Here is a 20,222-nt window from a genome sequence, read left to right as displayed (position 1 = left end):
CTTAAAGCCACATTTGGCTGCTTCTGCCCCTGCAACCTGTGCTGTGTGGACAGGTGCACTGTCCTGGAGCAACATCACGGCAGCTCGAAGCTTTCCTCTCCTTTTTTTCTTCAATTGCTTCTTTCATTTGAGTTTCTGTGGACAGTGATGGAAGGCTTTATAGTATACAGTTATGCCCCTTGTTTCCGTGTGAGGCTGAGAACTTTTTGAAGTACGCTCGTAGGTAGTTTGTCCATAAATATGCAGGATAAGATGAGAAATTACATGACAATGTTTGATATTGTAGAATAAAATGCAACTCGTAGTAGAGAACATGAACAGTGGAAACAGAACCCAGTGATTGGGTAAAAACAGTGAACAATGTGCTCTGATTTGATAAAATCACTTTATTGTATCAGTGGTTAGAAGTCAAAGGCCTAGAGTTGATTTGAGATCATTTTTTGTGCAGCTTTATCACCGACATAAAATATAATAATTAAAGCATTAAAAAAAACCAGCATTTCAACACTAAGAAAATATAATGCAAAAATTGCGTCTGTAGTGTACCATAAAATGGATATAAGCAATGGCAGTATGATTTCAGAGTGTTGCAAAAGTGCATTGTGGGTTTTTTTTTTGTTTGTTTTCATGAAACTGCATTTAAAAGGAAACCGCCCACCAAACCAAATTATTTAAAAAAAAAAAAAAAACAAGGATAACTAACAGGTTTTATTGTACCAAATTTACACAAAGGGAACGGGTTCTTGAACTGGTTCCATTCAGGAGTCTTTGAACCTTGGTGCCAGCTAGCGAACCAGCTCACGTTTCCACCAGTTTTAAGCAGAATCATTATAAATCAAGGATACGTCGTGAACAGAGGGCATTGCACAATTCACAACAGGAGTAAACAGTCGGAGCAAGATGGCAGCTCGCATTGATTACCTGCGAGCTTTTGTTCTGTTATTGCAGATATTTGTTTTCATTCAATTTTTTTTCCTGAACATGTATCCTTTTCCATTGCGTTCTCCATAACACACCCACTGATGTCACGGTTCATGCTGGAAAAACCAGCTATATCTTGGTTCCAGCTGGGAACCGACTTTTCAGGTTCCGAACCAATTTATTTTCAGTCGAAATGCTGTGAACAGTTCAAAATTTTGGTACGCGAGCCAGAACAGAAACCGCTCCCTGTTGGTGGAAAGGAGTATTAGTAACATCTAAACGTGGTGCTGATGCAGATGCAACCCTCATTCCAGTTAAAGAAGTGGAAGTGCCATGTTAGCCCTTATTTATATTCGAATACAAAAACATGTTGCTTTCAATCGCTGATTTATGAACACACACACGAAAAGTAAATATGGAAAAAAAGCTATCCACACACCACCAACTAACCTATTTGCTGTCTAAGACATTAAAACATGTTGTTCAACTGCTTTGTAAAACCACAAATATTTTGCAGGAATAAAAATCCTCAAATGATTAAGAATTATGCTATACATCTTTCTTTTCTTTTTTTTTGTCCCCTCCAGGCTTAACACCATCTGAGCTGCCACGAGTACAAAAAGCATCGATATTCACAAAGATCTATACAACACGTTTTAAAACCAGAAGGTCCAAAAATGGCTGGGATCAAAAAAGCGTCCCCAAAGACTTTGAGAAAGAACAAAAAAAAAAAAAAGAAACATCCACCCAGTGTTTAAAAAAATCCAAAAATGTAAATATGTATAGTCAATATAATTGGAGCTTCTGTCAGCATTTAATGTAGTATAAGACTTAAATGTAGTGCATCTACTGTACTCATTTGTGTGTTTAAAAAAAAAAGCTTTAAAAAGGACTTGGCTAAAATTAAACAGTGAGAGAGAAAAATTGTGCACTCTTGCATGGATTATTGCTCTGTATAATAATAAAAAAATTAAAAAAGATAAGGCAACTATCATGGAGGTCTTTCCCTGATTCAGGATCTGAGGAGATACAGGAGAGACAGGACAGACCCAACATAGAGAAAAGAGAGTCACATTCAAGGGAGAAATTAAAAAATAAAAAAGGTACAGGGAGAAGGCTGGCTGAGGTGCATGTGGGAAGACACGATGGGAACTGGGCCATCTCGGAGGTAAAAAGTGGTCACACAGATGTAGTCACTGGGTCCACAGTGTTATTGACCTCGTTTTTGTTGGAGTCCAGGCCTTTGGCAGCGTTCAGATCGTTGCGGAGATTCTCCACCACCTTCTTCATGGTCCTCAGCTCTCCGGGGTGCGGCGTGGCCCGTCGCAGCAGCGTTCCCTAAAAGAGAGGAAACGACAAAGAAAACAAGACCATCACCGGAGGTACGCCAGCTATAGTTATTAGAGGTGTGACGATTCAGTTTTTTCACAATTTGATTCACAATTTTGACCTTCCAATTCGATTCGAATCACAATTCACATTTTTTGTCCTCCATTTTATGACTGATGTAAATCATTGTCAATATTCTATTAACTGTCGGCCTAGAAACGTACAGCAACAAAAAACAAGCAAGTAGTGTTGCCTTTGTAGTCTTTATTCAGACTCCAGTCACTCCATTGACTTTGAATGCAACTATGAATATATCGCAGTTCAGTCATTTTTGGCACATTTTAATTTTCAAACCGCAAATTCTAAAACAAAAAAAGCAATGAAAACTTCTTGACTTGTCTCAGTCTTTTAAAACACCGTCACCTGTGTTAAAGTGAACACCACCTCTTGAGACACATTTGTTGTCCAGAGAGTACATAAGGCACTGAGATAAGAAATGCCGCCAAACCGGGCTTTTCAAAGCTGGTGGCTTCAGGAACTCCGAGTCGTCCGCCATGCTGTTCACAAAGTAATGTGTGATCTCACGAGATTGCTATAGCAACCACAAACATGGCCGCGTCCACGTACAGGTCTGGATACTAAATCGAATTTTTGTGGCTACTGCCTCATGTCATCTATGCCACTATGTCATCCTGTTGTAAGAATGAGTGTAACAAGAGCAAACTGCGCATAGAGGTGTTCCGATTAAAATGGCCGGTGTATACAATTCGGTTCACCGTTTGAAATAAATGGACTCACTTTCAGGCAGGTTTATGCTCATTACCAAGGGAACATGCGTTCCTATTTTAAAATATACTCCAGGTTGTCCCCCTTTCCTCGCCTTCTTCGGCCAGTGGTCCCATGTGTGACGTAGATGCGATGTACTTCCGAGTTGTTACAGGAAGTTGTCGAAAAGAGTATTGAGACCATTGAGCTCTAGCGCTGAGCCTTTTCCGGGAAATAAGAGCTTCTGTCATGGCAACAGCGCGTGTATGTCAGCCTCGGTTCGGAGATTTCAGTTTCGAAAACTGTAAGAGGTAAGGCCCTGGTCACACTGCCCGAACTTTGCTGGAGCGTTCCTGGAGCGGTGAAAAAAAAATTCATCACCGCTCGTAACTGTTCACCACCGTTTAACAAAAGTTGGCCCCCGTTAAAGCAACGCCGTATACGCTCGGCCACCGCTGATGTTTCTCGAGGGGCCCTCCTACCGCTCCGAAAGTTTTGAGCTGCACAAAATATTGCGAGCGGTGAGGAGGGGGCAATTTTCTGCCCTGGCAAAGTTCACCCCCGCTCCACCAACGCCCAGTCAAAGTTTGGCACCGCTAGACGCAAGTTTGTGGACGCTTGGGTCCGCTAGGCCAACGCAGAAATCTTGAACGCTGGACCACCGCTGCTTCGCCAGCGTTGCCCGGGCGGCGATTAAACGTTGCACAAACTTCTGTGGAGCGGTTGTAAGCGTTTTACGAGCGGACACGGGGTTGATGGAACGGTGTCGGGTGTTGAAGCAGCTATCCATGGCGGCGATGAACTTTGGTTTGGCGTTGGTATAGAGGTGTCGGAGCGGGACCAGAATTTGGCTATAAATACGGGGAGAAATGGACCAGGAGCTCATTTGGAATCGAGCTGCCGTTGAGTTCAGACCTCATCTATATCGAATTTGCTCAAAGTTACAGTAAAACTGTATCACCATGGATGCTGAGAGACTTGCTATGATTGGTGCTAAACCAACTTTATACCCCCGCCGAGCCAAAGCCCGCATGCGCAGAACGCCGCTATACCAACGCTCGCGTCACCGCTAAACCAACGCCTGCTACTGCTCGCTACCGCTAAACCAACGCCGGCTTCAGCGGTGCACCGCTAAGCCAACGCCCATGTTTTCGATTTTTTTCCCATTTTGTGCACGGTGACGAGCGTTGTCGAAATTCGGCCCCCCCTCCCTACCGTTCAAGGAACGCTCCAGCAAAGTTCAGGCGGTGTGACCGGGGCCTAAGAGTAGAATAATAAAATATGGACACTTGGTATATTTTACTTCTTTGATTTTTAAATTGCTCATTTTTGGATTACGCTTCATTTTTGTGGCTACTGCCTCATAGAAAATATATACGTATATGCTATATTTACTGTACAGACATGGGATCAGAAAACAATTTTATTTATAAGCAGTAGCCACGTACCCATAGGGTACTTATTTTTAATATCGAAGTTATGCTGTTTGTCGAAATTTGTTATGTATCTAGGGTTATCGGGATGAAATTAGGTACCGTTAGAGAATCGTCAATGAACCATGATTCGTTAAATTTTAATCGATTTTTGAATCGCGGCTTGAAATGGATCAACAGCTTGGGGATCGATTAATCATCACACCTCTAACAGTTTTGGACGTAGTCATTGCTATTTAGCACATTCAATCCATTACCATTCCAAAACGGCTTCTTTCCCACGGTTGTTCTGTTACCTGGATATTGATGCGCCATTCATTCCTGGCATCATTTCACCTGGCAATAAATGACCTACATAATTTGCCTGGTTATACTTTGTTACATTTCTTTTCATCGTGTAGTCACGGAGTCATCAGGTTATTATTCTCACAGGTGGCTGTCATAGCAAGAGCCAGACCACATTCAGTTATGATCTACCTCGAATGATAAAATGGCCAATGAGTGATCGTCAATGGGTTCCATAACAAAAGTGGTAACTCGGTACATGTTCTGCATTTATAACCTACAGCATCAGTGAAACGTGATCCCAGTGATTTTGACCATGGCATGATTGCTGAGATCAGATGATCTGGTTTGAACATTTCATGAACTGCTGAACTAACACAGGTCACTACAGTTTATACAGAATGGTGCGAAAAACAAAAACCATCCACTGAGCGGCAGTGCTGAGTGGAAACAGCTTGCTGGTGAGAGAGATCAACAGACAGCTCAATAGCCAGACTGGATGGAGCTGAGAAGAAGGGTATTATAACCTAAATAACCATTCTTTACAAGCACTGTGAGCAGAAAAGCATCAAAAATCGAACCTGGACAACAACGGAAGACGACCACATCAGGCTCGGCTACTGAAACTGGACAGTTAAAAACTGGAAAAAAATTCAGAATGCTTCCCAAGTTTCATCTGTCCTTGTTGTAGCCTCAGATTCTTGTTCTTGGCTGACCGCAATCTCTTGACCTGTATCTGTAGGATTTTAGGTCCTGAATAATGCATGAATGTGCAGGGGCACATGTGTAAACCCATTTGCAGCCAGTGAGCGTATACATCTGTACTGTATTATTATTATTTTGTATGCGACTGTTATAAAACCAGATCAACAATTCTCACAGGACCCAGTTACAGCAATACGGATTTGTGCTCTATTCTTTTCTTACAACAGGGACGCATTTCATCACGGCCCATCACCTTTCCTGGTGCTCATCAGCAAGCTCTCAGTGCATCGTGCTAAGTACAGAAGAAAACACAATAGGTGTACTGTTCTACAGTGTCTTCCAAAAGTATTCATCCCCCATGATGTCTGTCCTGTTTTGTCGCATTACAAGATGGAATTAAAATGGATTTTGGGGGGATGAGCACCATTTGATTTGTACAACATAACTACCACTTTAAAGATGAAAACTTTTTTTTTTTTTTTAAATATTGTGACAAAAACAATAAGATGAAAAAACAAATTTGGAGCATGCATAGGTATTCACCCCCTTTCGTATGAAACCCCTAAATAAGAGCTGGTCCAACCAATTCACTTCATAAGTCACATAATTAGTTGATTAAGATCCACCTGTGTGCAAAGTGTCACACAAGGTCTGTATAAATCAGTCCGTCCTGGAAGGACCCTGACTCTGCAACACTACTAAGCAAGCAACATGAGAACCAAGGAGCACTCCAAGCAGGTTAGAGACAAAGGTGTGGAGAAGTATAGATCAGGGTTGGGTTATAAAAAAAAAAAAAAAAAAAAAAAATCCCACCTTTGAATATCCCAGGGAGCACCATTAAATCCATTATAGCAAAATGGAAAGATGGCACCACTACAAACCTGACAAGAGAAGGCCACTCACCAAAACTCACAGACTGGACAAGGAGGGCATTAATCAGAGATGCAACAAAGACACCAAAGATAACACTGAAGGAGCTGCAAAGATCCACAGCGGAGACGGGAGTATCTGTCCATAGGAACACTTTAAGCCGTACACTCCACAGAGCGGGGCTTTATGGAAGAGTGGCCAGAAAAAAAAGTCATTGCTTAAGAAAACAGGTTTGGAGTTTGCCCAACAGCATGTGGCAGACTCCCCAAATACATGGAAGAATTCTCTGGTCAGATGAGACTAAAATTGAACTTTTGGGCCATCATGGGAAACACCACATGTGGCACAAACCCAACACTTCCCATCATCCTGAGAACACCATTCCTAAAGTGAAGCATGGTGGTGGCAGCATCATGCTGTGGGGATATTTTTCATCTGCAGGGACAGCAAAGCTGGTCAGGATTGAAGGAAAGATGAATGGCACTAAGTACAGGGCAATTCTGGAGGAAAACCTGTTTGAGTCGGCCAGAGGTTTGAGACTGGGACAAAGGTTCACATTCCAGATGCAACAAAAACACTAAAGAGAATACTGAAGGAGCTGCAAAGATCCACAGTGGAGATGGGAGTACCTGTCCATAGGACCACTTTAAGCCATATAGACCCTTTTCAGTCATGTGACCTTCGTAAACGTGACCGCCATTTTGGACATGTAGTGGACTTCGGCTCGCATCGGTTTGAATGCGAGGAAGGCGACAAACATAAAAGAAAAAGGAGTGAGATGCAGAAAACTGTATTTACTAGTTTACTGTAATTATGATCTGGCAGCTATTTACACCGGATCCAGTGTAAATAGCTGCCGGAGCCAACGTCCGAGCCTGCCGGAGCGCGCTCCGGCTGGCCGCGAGCGAGCGCGCTCCGGAACCTCGGACGTTGGCTCCGGCAGCTATTTACACTGGATCCGGTGTAAATAGCTGCCAGATCATAATTACAGTAAACTAGAATGGAATGTTAACAGCAATGTAATGCCTTTTCTGGCTAATTTTATTCGTCTTACCTCCAACAAAGTGGTCACTACACAAGCGTTGGTATGCCGCTATCCATCTTCTCCGTCGGTCAGCATCTACCGGGATTCGATAAAATGATAACCCTTGCCTTGTTTGTTGATGGTTACTACATCCAGGTGCACAACAATATAGTGGCATGATGGAAGTCTTGCTGAAAATAAACACTTTCTTTGCTGCCGTTCCTCAATGTTGGCTGTGGTAAACTACTGGTAGTACATGTCCAAAATGGCGGCTGCGTTTGTCGCGACGTCACGTGAAAAGGGTCCATACTCCACAGAGTGGGGCTTTATGGAAGAGCGGCCAAAAAAAAAAAAGTGGCTTCAAGAAAAGAAAAGAAAAAAAAACAAAAAAACCCAAACACGTTTGGAGTTTGCCCAACTGCATGTGGCAGACTCCCCAAACACATGCAAGAAGATTCTCTGGTCAAATGAGACTAAATTTGATCTTTTTGTCCATCAGGGAAAATGCCATGTGTGGTGCAAACCCTGAGAACACCATTCCTACAGTGAAGCATGGTGGTGGCAGCATCATACTGTGGGGGTGTTTTTCATCTGCAGGGACAGGAAAACTGGTCAGGACTGAAGGAAAGATGGATGGCACTAAATACAGGGCAATTCTGGAGGAAAACCTGTTCGAGTCGGCCAGAGGTTTGAGACTGGGACGAAAGTTCACGGTAAACATACTGCTAAAGCTACACTGCAGTGGTTTAAAGGGAAACATTTAAATGTCTTGGAACGGCCTAATCAAAACCCAGACCTCAATCCAATTGAGAATCTGTGGCATAACTTGAAGATTGCTGTACACCGACGCAACCCGTCTAACTCGAAGGAGTTTCACTGGCTTTTCTTTTGCAGCAGCGTTTACGCGCATGTACTCCGAATACCTACAGTGTGATCGTCACTTTTACTAAAGCAACAAATCCACAGAGGTGAGATATGACAAAGTCAAACTTGTGATTGATTAAATGTACAGTTTATACATCAAAATCAGCTTTATAACTGAGGTGGTAGTAGTAATATTAAACTCAAAATAATTCAGATGATTACTGTTACACAGACAGCTCAATCTGTGTGACAGAGCAGCGTTTCACATTTCTCTCACCTTTTCATCATCGTCGTCATCGTCGTCGTCCAGGAACCGGATGGTGCTCATTCTATTCATGGCTCTGTTGTCCCACGTGTCATCAGCCACGTCATTCACGAGACTCTCCAGAGCACCACAACGTGCCAGGTTATCAGAGCCTACACACACACAAACACACTTTCCACCATCACATCTCACTTCAACATTTCCAAAATATTTTTCTATGCCATGTCATGGGTTAAAGGCCCACCGCTAAACCTATAAAATCCAGTAACCTCAGCATGAAGAGTTCACTTGTAATTCCCAACACGTGAAAATGTCAGATTAGGGCTCAGATTATACTTGATGCTTGTTAAACCCTGACTTATTCAGAGGCTTTGTGCAAGAGTGTCTGTGGTCTGTCCCTCCCTTCCTCGCTCAGTGACTTTTCCACCCTCATCATCCCATGACAACAAATGACGATAATCCCTCAGTCTAAACAAGAAAACACGGCTGCAAGTCAGAAGAGATGAAGTGACTAACTTTTGTCTCGTCTTTATCAAACACTGCATTTACATTTCACGGGCTCAAAACAATATAAGAAATTAATTCTGGAGCACCTTCGGTACACAGTGGTGGATGGGATTCCACTGTGACTAGTGCTTAATAGCAACGAGTGTGGTTCGGCAGAGATAAGCTTCCTTAAGCTGTGCAATCCATTGGGTGTATATAAAACAGCTCAAGTGCAGAGAAAGTGCCAGACAAGAAACAAACATAACACATACTGGGCATGTAATGAGTCACCCAATTCATGATTCCATTCGATTTACAAAATTGGGCTCGCAATTCAAGTTTCACATGATTTTTTTTTTTGGGGGGGACAAAAACGAAACATTTTATGACCAAAAAAAAAATTTATATATGCGTGTAATATCTCATCTCATCTCATTATCTCTAGCCGCTTTATCCTGTTCTACAGGGTCGCAGGCAAGCTGGAGCCTATCCCAGCTGACTACGGGTGAAAGGCGGGGTACACCCTGGACAAGTCGCCAGGTCATCACAGGGCTGACACATAGACACAGACAACCATTCACACTCACATTCACACCTACGGTCAATTTAGAGTCACCAGTTAACCTAACCTGCATGTCTTTGGACTGTGGGGGAAACCGGAGCACCCGGAGGAAACCCACGCAGACACGGGGAGAACATGTAAACTCCGCACAGAAAGGCCCTCGCCGGCCACGGGGCTCGAACCCGGACCTTCTTGCTGTGAGGCGACAGCGCTAACCACTACACCACTGTGCTGCCCTGCGTGTAATATTTATTTTCCTATTCTTTATCAACTTAAATATCCATTTTATTCATTTTTTTTTAAAATTTCCATTCTACAAACCCCATTTCCAGAAAAGTTGGGATATTTTCCAAAAGTGCAGTAAAAACAAGAATCTGATTTGTTAATTCCAATGAAACTTTAACTGACAAAGGTACTAAGAAAAGATTTTCAATAGTTTTACTGACCAATTTAATTGTATTTTATAAATCTCATCTCATCTCATTATCTCTAGCCGCTTTATTCTTCTACAGGGTCGCAGGCAAGCTGGAGCCTATCCCAGCTGACTACGGGCGAAAGGCGGGGTACACCCTGGACAAGTCGCCAGGTCATCACAGGGCTGACACATAGACACAGACAACCATTCACACTCACATTCGCACCTACGGTCAATTTAGAGTCACCAGTTAACCTAACCTGCATGTCTTTGGACTGTGGAGGAAACCGGAGCACCCGGAGGAAACCCACGCGGACACGGGGAGAACATGCAAACTCCGCACAGAAAGGCCCTCGCCGGCCCCGGGGCTCGAACCCGGACCTTCTTGCTGTGAGGCGACAGCGCTAACCACTACACCACCGTGCCGCCCTGCGTGTAATATTTATTTTCCTATTCTTTATCAACTTAAATATCCATTTTATTCATTTTTTTTTAAATTTCCATTCTACAAACCCCATTTCCAAAAAAGTTGGGATATTTTCCAAAAGTGCAGTAAAAACAAGAATCTGATTTGTTAATTCCAATGAAACTTTAACTGACAAAGGTACTAAGAAAAGTTTTTCAATAGTTTTACTGACCAATTTAATTGTATTTTATAAATATAAATGAAATTAGAATTTGATGCCTGAAAAACACACAAAGTTGAGACAGGAGCGTTATTGTGTTACATGACCTTTCCTGTTCAGAACACTTTTTAATTGTATGGGATCTGAGGATACCAATTGTTGCAGTTTTGCAATTTTTGTCCATTCTTATTTGATACAAAACTTCAGCTGCTCAGCAGTCTGTGGTCATCGTTGTCCGACTCTCCTCTTCATGATGCCACATACGTTGTCAAATCAGAGACAGATCTGGACTGGCAGCAGGCCAGTCAAGCACACACACACTCAGTGCGTTTACATGCACATAGAGAAAATCGAATTTCTGCCGTTGCTCGACTGAAATCGAAGTTCTAAATGCCATGGAAACACCTTAGCTCGGCTGAAATCGAACCGAACTGGATTTCTCGTAATCGAGCTACACGACCTAGATTATGCGATTGTAGCCGAGCTACTTAGTGCATGTAAACCCTATCGAGCTACTTACTTCAGCACTGCCCCTTCCGGAAGTGACAAGTGACGAGACCACAAGCGGGAAACACAACAGCCTCGGTCGGCGTGACAACAGTAGTAGTAGCGAGCAGCAGAAGAGGTCAGGAGGAACAAGGAGAACTTTGCTTATACTCTTGAATAGCTCTTCTTCATGACGACAACCGGAAGTGTACCAACACGATGGGGCGTGTAGCGCCACCTGTGGCTCGGGTGCACAATGTACCTCACACAATAGCTCGATTTCCTTGTGTGCATGTAGGATTGGATTTCTCTGGCACCCCTGCTGGGACCCTTAGCTCGATTACCGACAGTAGCTCGATTTGGATGTGCATGTAAACGCACTGACTGTGGCTATGAAGCCACACTATTGTAGCCTGTGCAAAACGAGGCCTGGCATTGTCCTGCTGAAATAAGCACAGACCTCTCGGTAAGTGACGTTGCCTTGATAGCAACGTGTCTTTCTAAAATCCTAATATACGCCTCCGCATCAATGGTACCATCACACACATGCAACTCACCCATGCCTTGGGCACTGATGCCCCCATACCATCACAAATGTTGGCTTTTGCACCTTTCTCTGATAAACTGGATGGTCATGTTCACCTTTGGTACTGAGAACTCGACATCCAGTTTTCTTGAACACAAGCTGAAATGTGGACCTCATCACATTTCCACAGCACAGGTTTCTACTGTCTTTCGGTCCATCTGAGATGAGTTCAGGCCCAGAGAAATCGGCAGCGTTTCTGCATAGAATTGATGAATGGCTTGCTCCTTGCGCAACACAGTCTCATGTTGCATTTCTGGATGCAGTGATGGACTGTGTTAAGTGACAACAGTTTTCCGAAGTACTCCCGAGCCCATGTGGCTATAATTGTCACATTAGCATGACTGTTTCTCAGGCAGTGCCACCTGAGGGCTCAAAGATCACATTCAACAGTGGTTTTTGACCTTAACCTTTACGCCCCAAGACGTCTCCGAATTCCCTGAATCTTTTCATAATATTATAATATTAGTAGATTTTGAAACATCTAAAATCATGCATTGAGAAATGTTCTTTTTGAACTGACCAACAATTCTCTCATGAATTTTGGAACAAAGGAATGAGCCACGACCCATCCTTGCTTGCAAAGACTGAGCCTTTGGGTATAAAAGGAGCATGTACCAATTGTGATACCCTCACCTGTTAACCTGCTTATTGTGGAATTTTCCAACATGGTGTTACTTCAATATCCTATAAACGTTTCAGTCTTATTTTGCCTCTGTCCCACTTTTTTTTGTGTGTGTTGCAGGCATCAAATACTAGCTTTGTTTATATTTACAGAATACAATTAAGTTGGTCAATAAAACTACTGAAAATATTTTCTTTGTACTTTTGTCAGTTAAATAAAGGTTCGCGTGGATTAACAAATCAGATTTTTGTTTTTACTGCATTTTGGAAAATAACTTTTCTGGAACTGGAGTTTGGAATAACCAACAATAATTATTTACCCACATTTGTAAAAGGTTGAAGTAAAATATAACAGCCCATTAACTAAAATATTCATTTTATTAAAAAGGAAAGTTTGTGGGCGGCACGGTGGTGTAGTGGTTAGCGCTGTCGCCTCACAGCAAGAAGGTCCTGGGTTCGAGCCCCGTGGCCGGCGAGGGCCTTTCTGTGTGGAGTTTGCATGTTCTCCCCGTGTCCGCGTGGGTTTCCTCCGGGTGCTCCGGTTTCCCCCACAGTCCAAAGACATGCAGGTTAGGTTAACTGGTGACTCTAAATTGACCGTAGGTGTGAATGTGAGTGTGAATGGTTGTCTGTGTCTATGTGTCAGCCCTGTCATGACCTGGCGACTTGTCCAGGGTGTACCCCGCCTTTCGCCCGTAGTCAGCTGGGATAGGCTCCAGCTTGCCTGCGACCCTGTAGAAGGATAAAGCGGCTAGAGATAATGAGATGAGGAAAGTTTGTAACAAATAGGTGTTTTCTTAATAAACTTATGAACATTTCTACCGCCTTCATTCTCTTTTCTTTAGCTTTCTGCAGTCTGTAAAAAGAGTGCTCCAATTTCTTGTTAAATCTGTTTGTACAGCCAATTGCACAACTTTCCCATTTTAGATCTGTTTGTATATTCTATTCAAGACCTTAGAGCCATGTTACTTCCGTCTAGGGTGAAGTCATGTGCATTCCCACTATTGTGTGCTATTGCACCCTCTGCTGTCTAAACTACACAATTACAGCTAGGAAACACTAAGATTATGCAGCCTGATAATCACGATTTTTTTTATTATTTCATTGATTCAAATAATCAAATTTGTACCACGATTTATTATTACACGATATATGCCTAACATAAAAACCTAACATGTACTGTATTTTTCCTTCTATAAGAATACGTGCTCGACAAACAGAGAGCAAAATAAAATCCTACAAAGTCTTGGTGAGTTAAGCGCAGCAGTTTAGGGCTCTGATGTGGAAAATTACAAGAAGTATAATTGAAAATACACAAAGCTTAATGATCCTTTCCCATGATTGCATGAGGTAGTGACCATAATACATCATATTTTATATACACACACACACGATGACCATAATACATCATGATATATATGAGAGAGAGAGAGAGAGAGAGAGAGACAGACAGACAGACAGAGAATTAAGGGCCTTGCTCAAGTCCCAACAGTCCTGGGATTTGAACTTTTAGCTTTGTGTTCACTAAAATAACACTGCTAACAAGACAATTGTATCACACTAAGAAAAACAGAAAGGGTCAAAAATCTTTAAAAACTGCTCCAGCTAAATCCATACATGAAACATTTAATGCAATATCAAGTCTAACAACCATACCACTTCTGAGTCTTTTTTTTTTTTAATTTATGTGAACAGCAGAACCAGCACTCTTTCTTAATAATGTGTTAGGCACCTTTTTCACTCTCATTCAGCTGCTGAGGAAGAAGCACACAGATGAGCACTTTTTCCCCTGTGTCAGGATCCACATCTGTCTGGAATGTGAGCAACGGCTGAGACTGATTCTCCGACAACCAGAGCGCCTTGAGTTTCAGTGTAGTAAGAGACATGGGCAGATAAGTCAACCTACAGAGAGAAAAGAAAAAAAAAAGGGGGGGAGGGAAGAGGGATAACATTGCTGATGCTGAGCAGAGACCTTCTCAAATGCAGGGATTCATATGCACAATCGAGTGCCAGTGTTTGCATAAGATTAGGACAAAATAACGAAAACGATTGGTGAGGGTTTTTTCTCTCCATTATCTTCAGAAAATATGATTAATAACGAACAAGAAGAATTCAGGGATTCTTCCACAGTCAGTCAATTCATCTAGCCTTTCTTGTTCCCAGTTTATGTGCCTCATATACCCGAAAAATATATTCATCAAAATGCAAGGAAGCTATTGAAGAAAAAACATTTGCGACATTGGACACTTTTGGGACCTTTATCCTGTTTGTATAAGGCCAAAAAAAAAAAAATATAGTGTGTTTCTGGTAACATGAAATACTAAAATAAGGTCGGTAGGTAGGAAAGTTTTTTTTTTCTTATTTTTTTTTTTTAAATTTTGTTCGAAAAAATTAACACAAGGAAACATCTTACAAAATAGTATTTTGGCACAGAATCCTTTATACCACACATCATAATAAAATAAGTGTTTTAAATCTTTAAACGAATAATAAAAAAAAAAAATATCGCGAGAGTTCGAGTTATGATCTACGGAAGCGATATTTCATGATATTTTCATGTAATAACGTGAAAACACCTTATCAAGAAATAACGTGAAAATAACGTCCTAGGCTAGGCTACTTCCATTAAAAGCAGACGGCCTAGCCTAGCCTACTGTAGAACTTGGGTCGAGCAAAAACATGGCTGAATCCTGAATGACTCCTATTTGTATAAATAGGGGACTACATACCGGTAGGCGGCAAAATGTAGTGTTTTTCCCTGCCATGGAAGTGCACTTGTATACTGAAGAGGAAGCAATTTGCATTACAGCCTTGAATGAGGATTCAAAATGGCGGCTCGGCTCAGTTTATGCAGGAGGGATGATAGAAGTGGCGAAACATTTTACTTTTTATCGTTTCTTTCACAACTTGAATGCGTTGAAACAAAAGATTATGACAAACCAACGCCGCTTACACTAAAACATCGAGGGAAATTTGTAATAAAAACTTTACAGTCAGCAATTTCGACGCGGAAATTCTCGATCAGTCGGGTTACCGGAAACACACTTTTTTATTTGGCCTAATCTTCAAAACCTAATCAGTTCTCTTGCTGTCTACAATCATAATTCTGTACAAATCTGACAAAACATACTACCTCCACCACCTAGTGGCTTTTAATGCCCTCGGTTGTAATATTTTGGCTCGGCTTAACTTGCTTAGCAAAACATTGCCTTTTGTTCTACTGTCCAAGTTCTAAGTCTATTGCCGCTTTTCCACTACCAACGCGTCTGAGTCGGGCTGAGCCGTGCCGTGCTGAGTCGGGCTGAGTCGAACTGAGTGGGGCTGTTTGAGTTGCATTTCGACTACAACCGCGCTGAACCGTGCTGGCTGGAAGTGGGTGGACACATTGGGTGGAGTTAGCGAAAGTGGGTGGACGTCACGTGATGTCGTTAAGCAGCGCAAACAGCGACATCAGTGATCTTTTAAGCGGTAGTCTCATGACCCGGAGAGTAAACAATAAACATGGAGGACATGGAGTCGTTAGTGTTGCTGGTCTTGGTGCTGTGGCTTGTTGTCACCGACAACGCCAACAGATACTGGCAAGAGCGTATAGATGAGGCGAGGCGCATAAGGCTTCAGAAATTCTCGCAATTCGTAATTCTTCTTCTTCCGGGTTTACGGTGTTTACAGATCCCAGCGTGCTCGCGGGGCGTGTGTGGGCATGTGAGGACACTCCTCCTCACCAATCAGTGCACAGGGGAGTGTCTGCTCACGCCCCCAGCCTCACTCGGCACGGTTTGGCTCGCTTCAGCCCCACTCCAAAACCGTGCGAGTTTTGGGTGCTGAGCAGGGCTGAAGCGAGCTGAGTCGTGCTGCTCTGAGGTAGTCGAAACGCGAGCCGTGTCGGGCTGAAGTGAGCTGAAAAAGGGTAGTGGAAAAGGGCCATATTCCAACTTTTCCACGTCATACACTGAAAAATACATTTTGACCAGATGGTAGGTGATGTTATTTTGCAGGGTGCACTTTAGAAATCTTTGGGGTTTTTTTTAATTATTGGGAGATAAACTGTTAACAGGTGTACAACTGCCCTTTCATGGAGTATGCAAAACATTTTTTCCAGGGTTTAAAGAAAAAAAAAAAATTTAACCCCCCCCGGTCATTAAAAGTAGACGGCCTTTCGATTTCATAAAATCGATGAAACGAAGTTCCCTCTGAAATTTGGTCATTGTGATACGTTTGTTTCTGGAATAACACAAACCACCCAGGCCATTCTGTGGCTGGGAAGTTGTTTAATTTGAGGGGATTCCTTACTGCATGAAATCACTTGCTTCGTGCAGTCAAGTAGACAGAGGAAGTCCGTGTGTGCATGCGCAGATTTATCTTGACCGTGCACTGACGGTTACATCATTCTGTCGCTAAACGAACAGCTGATCACACCGAGGTGCTCGCTGACCGCCGATATTTATTAGTTTGGTCCTGTGTTTTCTTTCCTTCGCAACATAACGTCTTTTCTTCTCACTTTCCGTTACTGTAGTCGGTCTTTCATGGAATCAATTTTGTGCCAAAATGTTCATACAATACTTTTGAAATATCAAACAAAAATGATAAAATACAAAAAAAGTCAATTTTTTTAGACTGGCAAACAAATTATTCGTGTAATCGTGCAAAATCTCAGTCTATTACTCTTCAGAAACCTTTTATTTTTGTTCCGCGTCTTTCTCAGTTTTGTTTGACGTAATTTATTTTGGTTGTGATTCCAGCTCTCTCGTTTGCGCTCCCTGACTTTTTGCTTGCAGTTTTGGCACAAACTTCACGTGTGGGCGGGCTGTCCAGGAACGCATTCCCATTGGGTAACTTGTGTTTGACTGACAGCTACGCTCAGCCATTCCCTACTCGGATTCTGGCGGACTGTTTGACGAGTGACCGATCCATTGACGGTAAACAAGCATCGAGTGGATTTCAGTGGCGACTATGATATTGAATTTACACTTTGTTGAATTTAATTCAATATCATAATCGCCACTGAAGTCCACTCGATGCTTGTTTACCGTCAATGGATCGGTCACTCGTCAAACAGTCCGCCAGAATCCGAGTAGGGAATGGCTGAGTGTAGCTGTCAGTCAAACACAAGTTAGCCAATGGGAATGCGTTCCTGGACAGCCCGCCCACACGTCAAGTTTGTGCCAAAACTGCAAGCAAAAAGTCAGGGAGCGCAAACGAGAACGCTGGAATCGCAACCAAAATAAATTACGTCAAACAAAACTGAGAAAGATGCGGAACAAAAATAAAAGGTTTCTGAAGAGTAATAGACTGAGATTTTGCACGATTACACTAATAATTTGTTTGCCAGTCTAAAAAAAATTGATTTTTTTGTATTTTATCATTTTTGTTTGATATTTCAAAAGTATTGTATGAACATTTTGGCACAAAATTGATTCCATAGTCTTTCACGTTTCATTTGTGCACTCACGTCCTCCATTTTCCTCTCCTGTTTCAAATTTGTATCCCACAATGCCTTGCGCGAACGGGGAAAGCCCACCATTTGATGCATGACGTAGTATCTTGTACTACGTCACGGGCATGGTGAAGCAGGAAAAAAACAACAGGGAATTTAGAGCCACGTGGCCCGAAATTCATTAACCACTCTATTTAAAAAAAAAAAAGGATAAAATTGGAAGTCTGATTTGAATTCAGTAGCTTTCAATTCACCAAACAAAAATAATTGGGTGTCAGGGAAAATTATTTTTATGAAATACACTTGAAAAATCTGAAAGGCAGTCTAGGAATCTACTCATGTTACCATGCAAATTAAACATGACGTAAACGATATGTGACCTGGAAATTTATTTGACTCCATTTTAAATAATGCATCCTTGAATAATAATGAATGCATGCAACCGTACCTGCCAAATATATTTGCATTCAAGTGTGGGAAGTAGTAGATTTTTACAAACGGGCAGTGGCGGCTCCTGAATTTTTTTTCAGGGGGGGCAATTTTCCCCCGTTATGTCTACACGGACCATAAATGTCCACAGGACTGAAGTAAATTGACCTAGGTAGCAAGTCAACTGTTCTACAGAATGTTCTGTAAATAGATTTTGTACTTCAAACTCCATGACCAGCAAGAATTTTACAGACTGTGCAACTTAAGGACAAACAGGAAAGTGCACTTACTGTAACAAAACATTGTAAATAGTTGGCTAACATAACAATAGCAGTTGAATAAATAGATGAGTGGATCTTTAGATCTTGCAATTACTGGTATTTACCAAGGATATTACCAAAGTGCTAACTCTCAGAGCAAAGTGTGGCAAATATAAAAATGCACATTGAAAACATCAAAAGTGAACGGATTCTGTGACTGTGTGTGTGTGTGTGTGTGTGCGTGAGAGAGAGTGAGTCACGAAGTCAACCAAACCCAGAAAAACACCATGGTGACTGGAGCCCTCAGTTTCGTCTTTGCCTCGTAGAGCTAACTCGAACACTCCACAAAATTTCACGCATTGGATGAGCCGGTTTAATATGTGCCTGTTCTTGCTCACCTCATCGTTGTGGTGGCGAACTGCTAGCCTGTAGCCCTCATCCGGTTGTGTAGCGATGTTCACTCTCCCAAAAGCCGAAAATTTCAGTCAGCTGCCCATGTGAATCTTTGATGACTCATGTTTTTTTATTTTCTCCGACAAATGATGCATGTCCGAAACTCCAGTGACCGTCCAAGCAGTGTTGTCCGTGGAGCCACCTCCAGGGTGGGAAAGTAAGCAGGGGGAGCAGAAAACCGCTGAGGCGTCCTTGCAGCCAGCTCGCCAGGATTTGCGCTGGGACCATGTTGAAGTAAAACCTCGAGTATATGATTTCCCCCCTTGTCGAAATTTGTTTTATGTTTAGATTTGGTCGAGGGGGTCCAGCTTGTTTTGTTGCCAATTTAGCTCGATTTGATCGCTGACTAAATGGAACTTCTTTTAAGGACCGCACTGAATTGCTTTCCGCATCCATCTCACCTCAGAAACTGAGCGGATCGAACGCAACTTTGCCGCGCTTCGCAGTGACGTAAGCACGTTAGGGCACGCCCCCCCGGAACCCATAGAGATTGCATTGAAGTGTCAGTCAGGAGAAAAAAAAAATATTAACTTGGGACTCTATCAGTGAACTCTTGGGCGATTTTCAGCGTGACTGAAATCGCCCCAAAAAGGGCGGTACTCTAGAAGCAAGACCACCCTGATTGGACAATGATACCCAGAGACAGATTAAAACGGCCTCGAGCAGCGCTGGTGAAAGTTTGTTTTAAAAAAAGAAAAAAAAAATTTTTTTTTTCGTTTTGGCAGTGCGTCGCCCAATCGCCCTTATGCACCAGCCGCCCTTGCTCAGCGTGCCGATGAATGCCGACTCTGATCACAATGAAAAGTTGCAGGGAAATAAACCTAATGCTCTGGAATAAAAGGTTCGTTTTGTGTTATTCATAGCTGCATTAGCATGATGCGCAACGTGCTTATGTTACATAAAATATTGTGGGATGTGGAAGTGTGGTATATTTTGTATACATGGTGCTGGCTTGATAATTCAAAAACAAAAAACAAACAAAAAAAAAAACGGTGCATCGTTTATATTTACAGAACAAACAAGTTCTGATTTTGGGTTGAATTATTCTGGGATATACTTTGAACAGCTAAGCCTTTCAAATGTCTAACCTGTTTCCAGACACATCAAAAACGTGCAGCTCTGTCGCTTGTGAAAGTTCGGAGGGGATGCGCGTCAGACGGTTGTCTCTCACACACAATACGTTCAGACTTCTGCAGCCTCCTATCTGTAAAAAGAAAAGAAAGAAAAACACATCAGAAGGAGTAGCTATGGAGAGAAAAGCACTAGAACAGGAGCTGTAGAGCTGAGTGGTTAACGGTGCTTTGATTCTAAATTGGTTATATGGAGCAAGGCAGTCACGACCAGAGCTTAAATATTTAAGGCTCTAAATGTTCAGTTTCCTGACAATCCCAAGCTATTGAAGA

The 20,222-nt window shown here is 42.3% G+C and overlaps 1 protein-coding gene across 1 annotated transcript in view; it reads right to left on the bottom strand.

The window, feature by feature from the left end:
• Positions 1 to 366: 366 nt before the first annotated feature.
• Positions 367 to 20,222, bottom strand: part of lrrc1 (leucine rich repeat containing 1) — a 192,719-nt gene continuing 172,863 nt past the window's right edge. The window contains exons 11-14 of the mRNA XM_060925407.1: positions 19,908 to 20,023; positions 13,976 to 14,145; positions 8,474 to 8,613; positions 367 to 2,259 (exon numbers count right to left, since the gene is read on the bottom strand). Of these exons, the coding sequence (XP_060781390.1) occupies positions 2,101 to 2,259; positions 8,474 to 8,613; positions 13,976 to 14,145; positions 19,908 to 20,023 (585 nt within the window). The 3' untranslated portion in view covers positions 367 to 2,100. The remainder of the gene's footprint in view (positions 2,260 to 8,473; positions 8,614 to 13,975; positions 14,146 to 19,907; positions 20,024 to 20,222) is intronic.

The sequence above is a fragment of the Neoarius graeffei genome, chromosome 7 (assembly GCF_027579695.1).
Source record: "Neoarius graeffei isolate fNeoGra1 chromosome 7, fNeoGra1.pri, whole genome shotgun sequence".
NCBI classification, from domain to species: Eukaryota; Metazoa; Chordata; class Actinopteri; order Siluriformes; family Ariidae; genus Neoarius; species Neoarius graeffei.
Note: the sequence above shows the minus strand (reverse complement) of the source record. Positions and strands in the feature narration are given on the sequence as shown.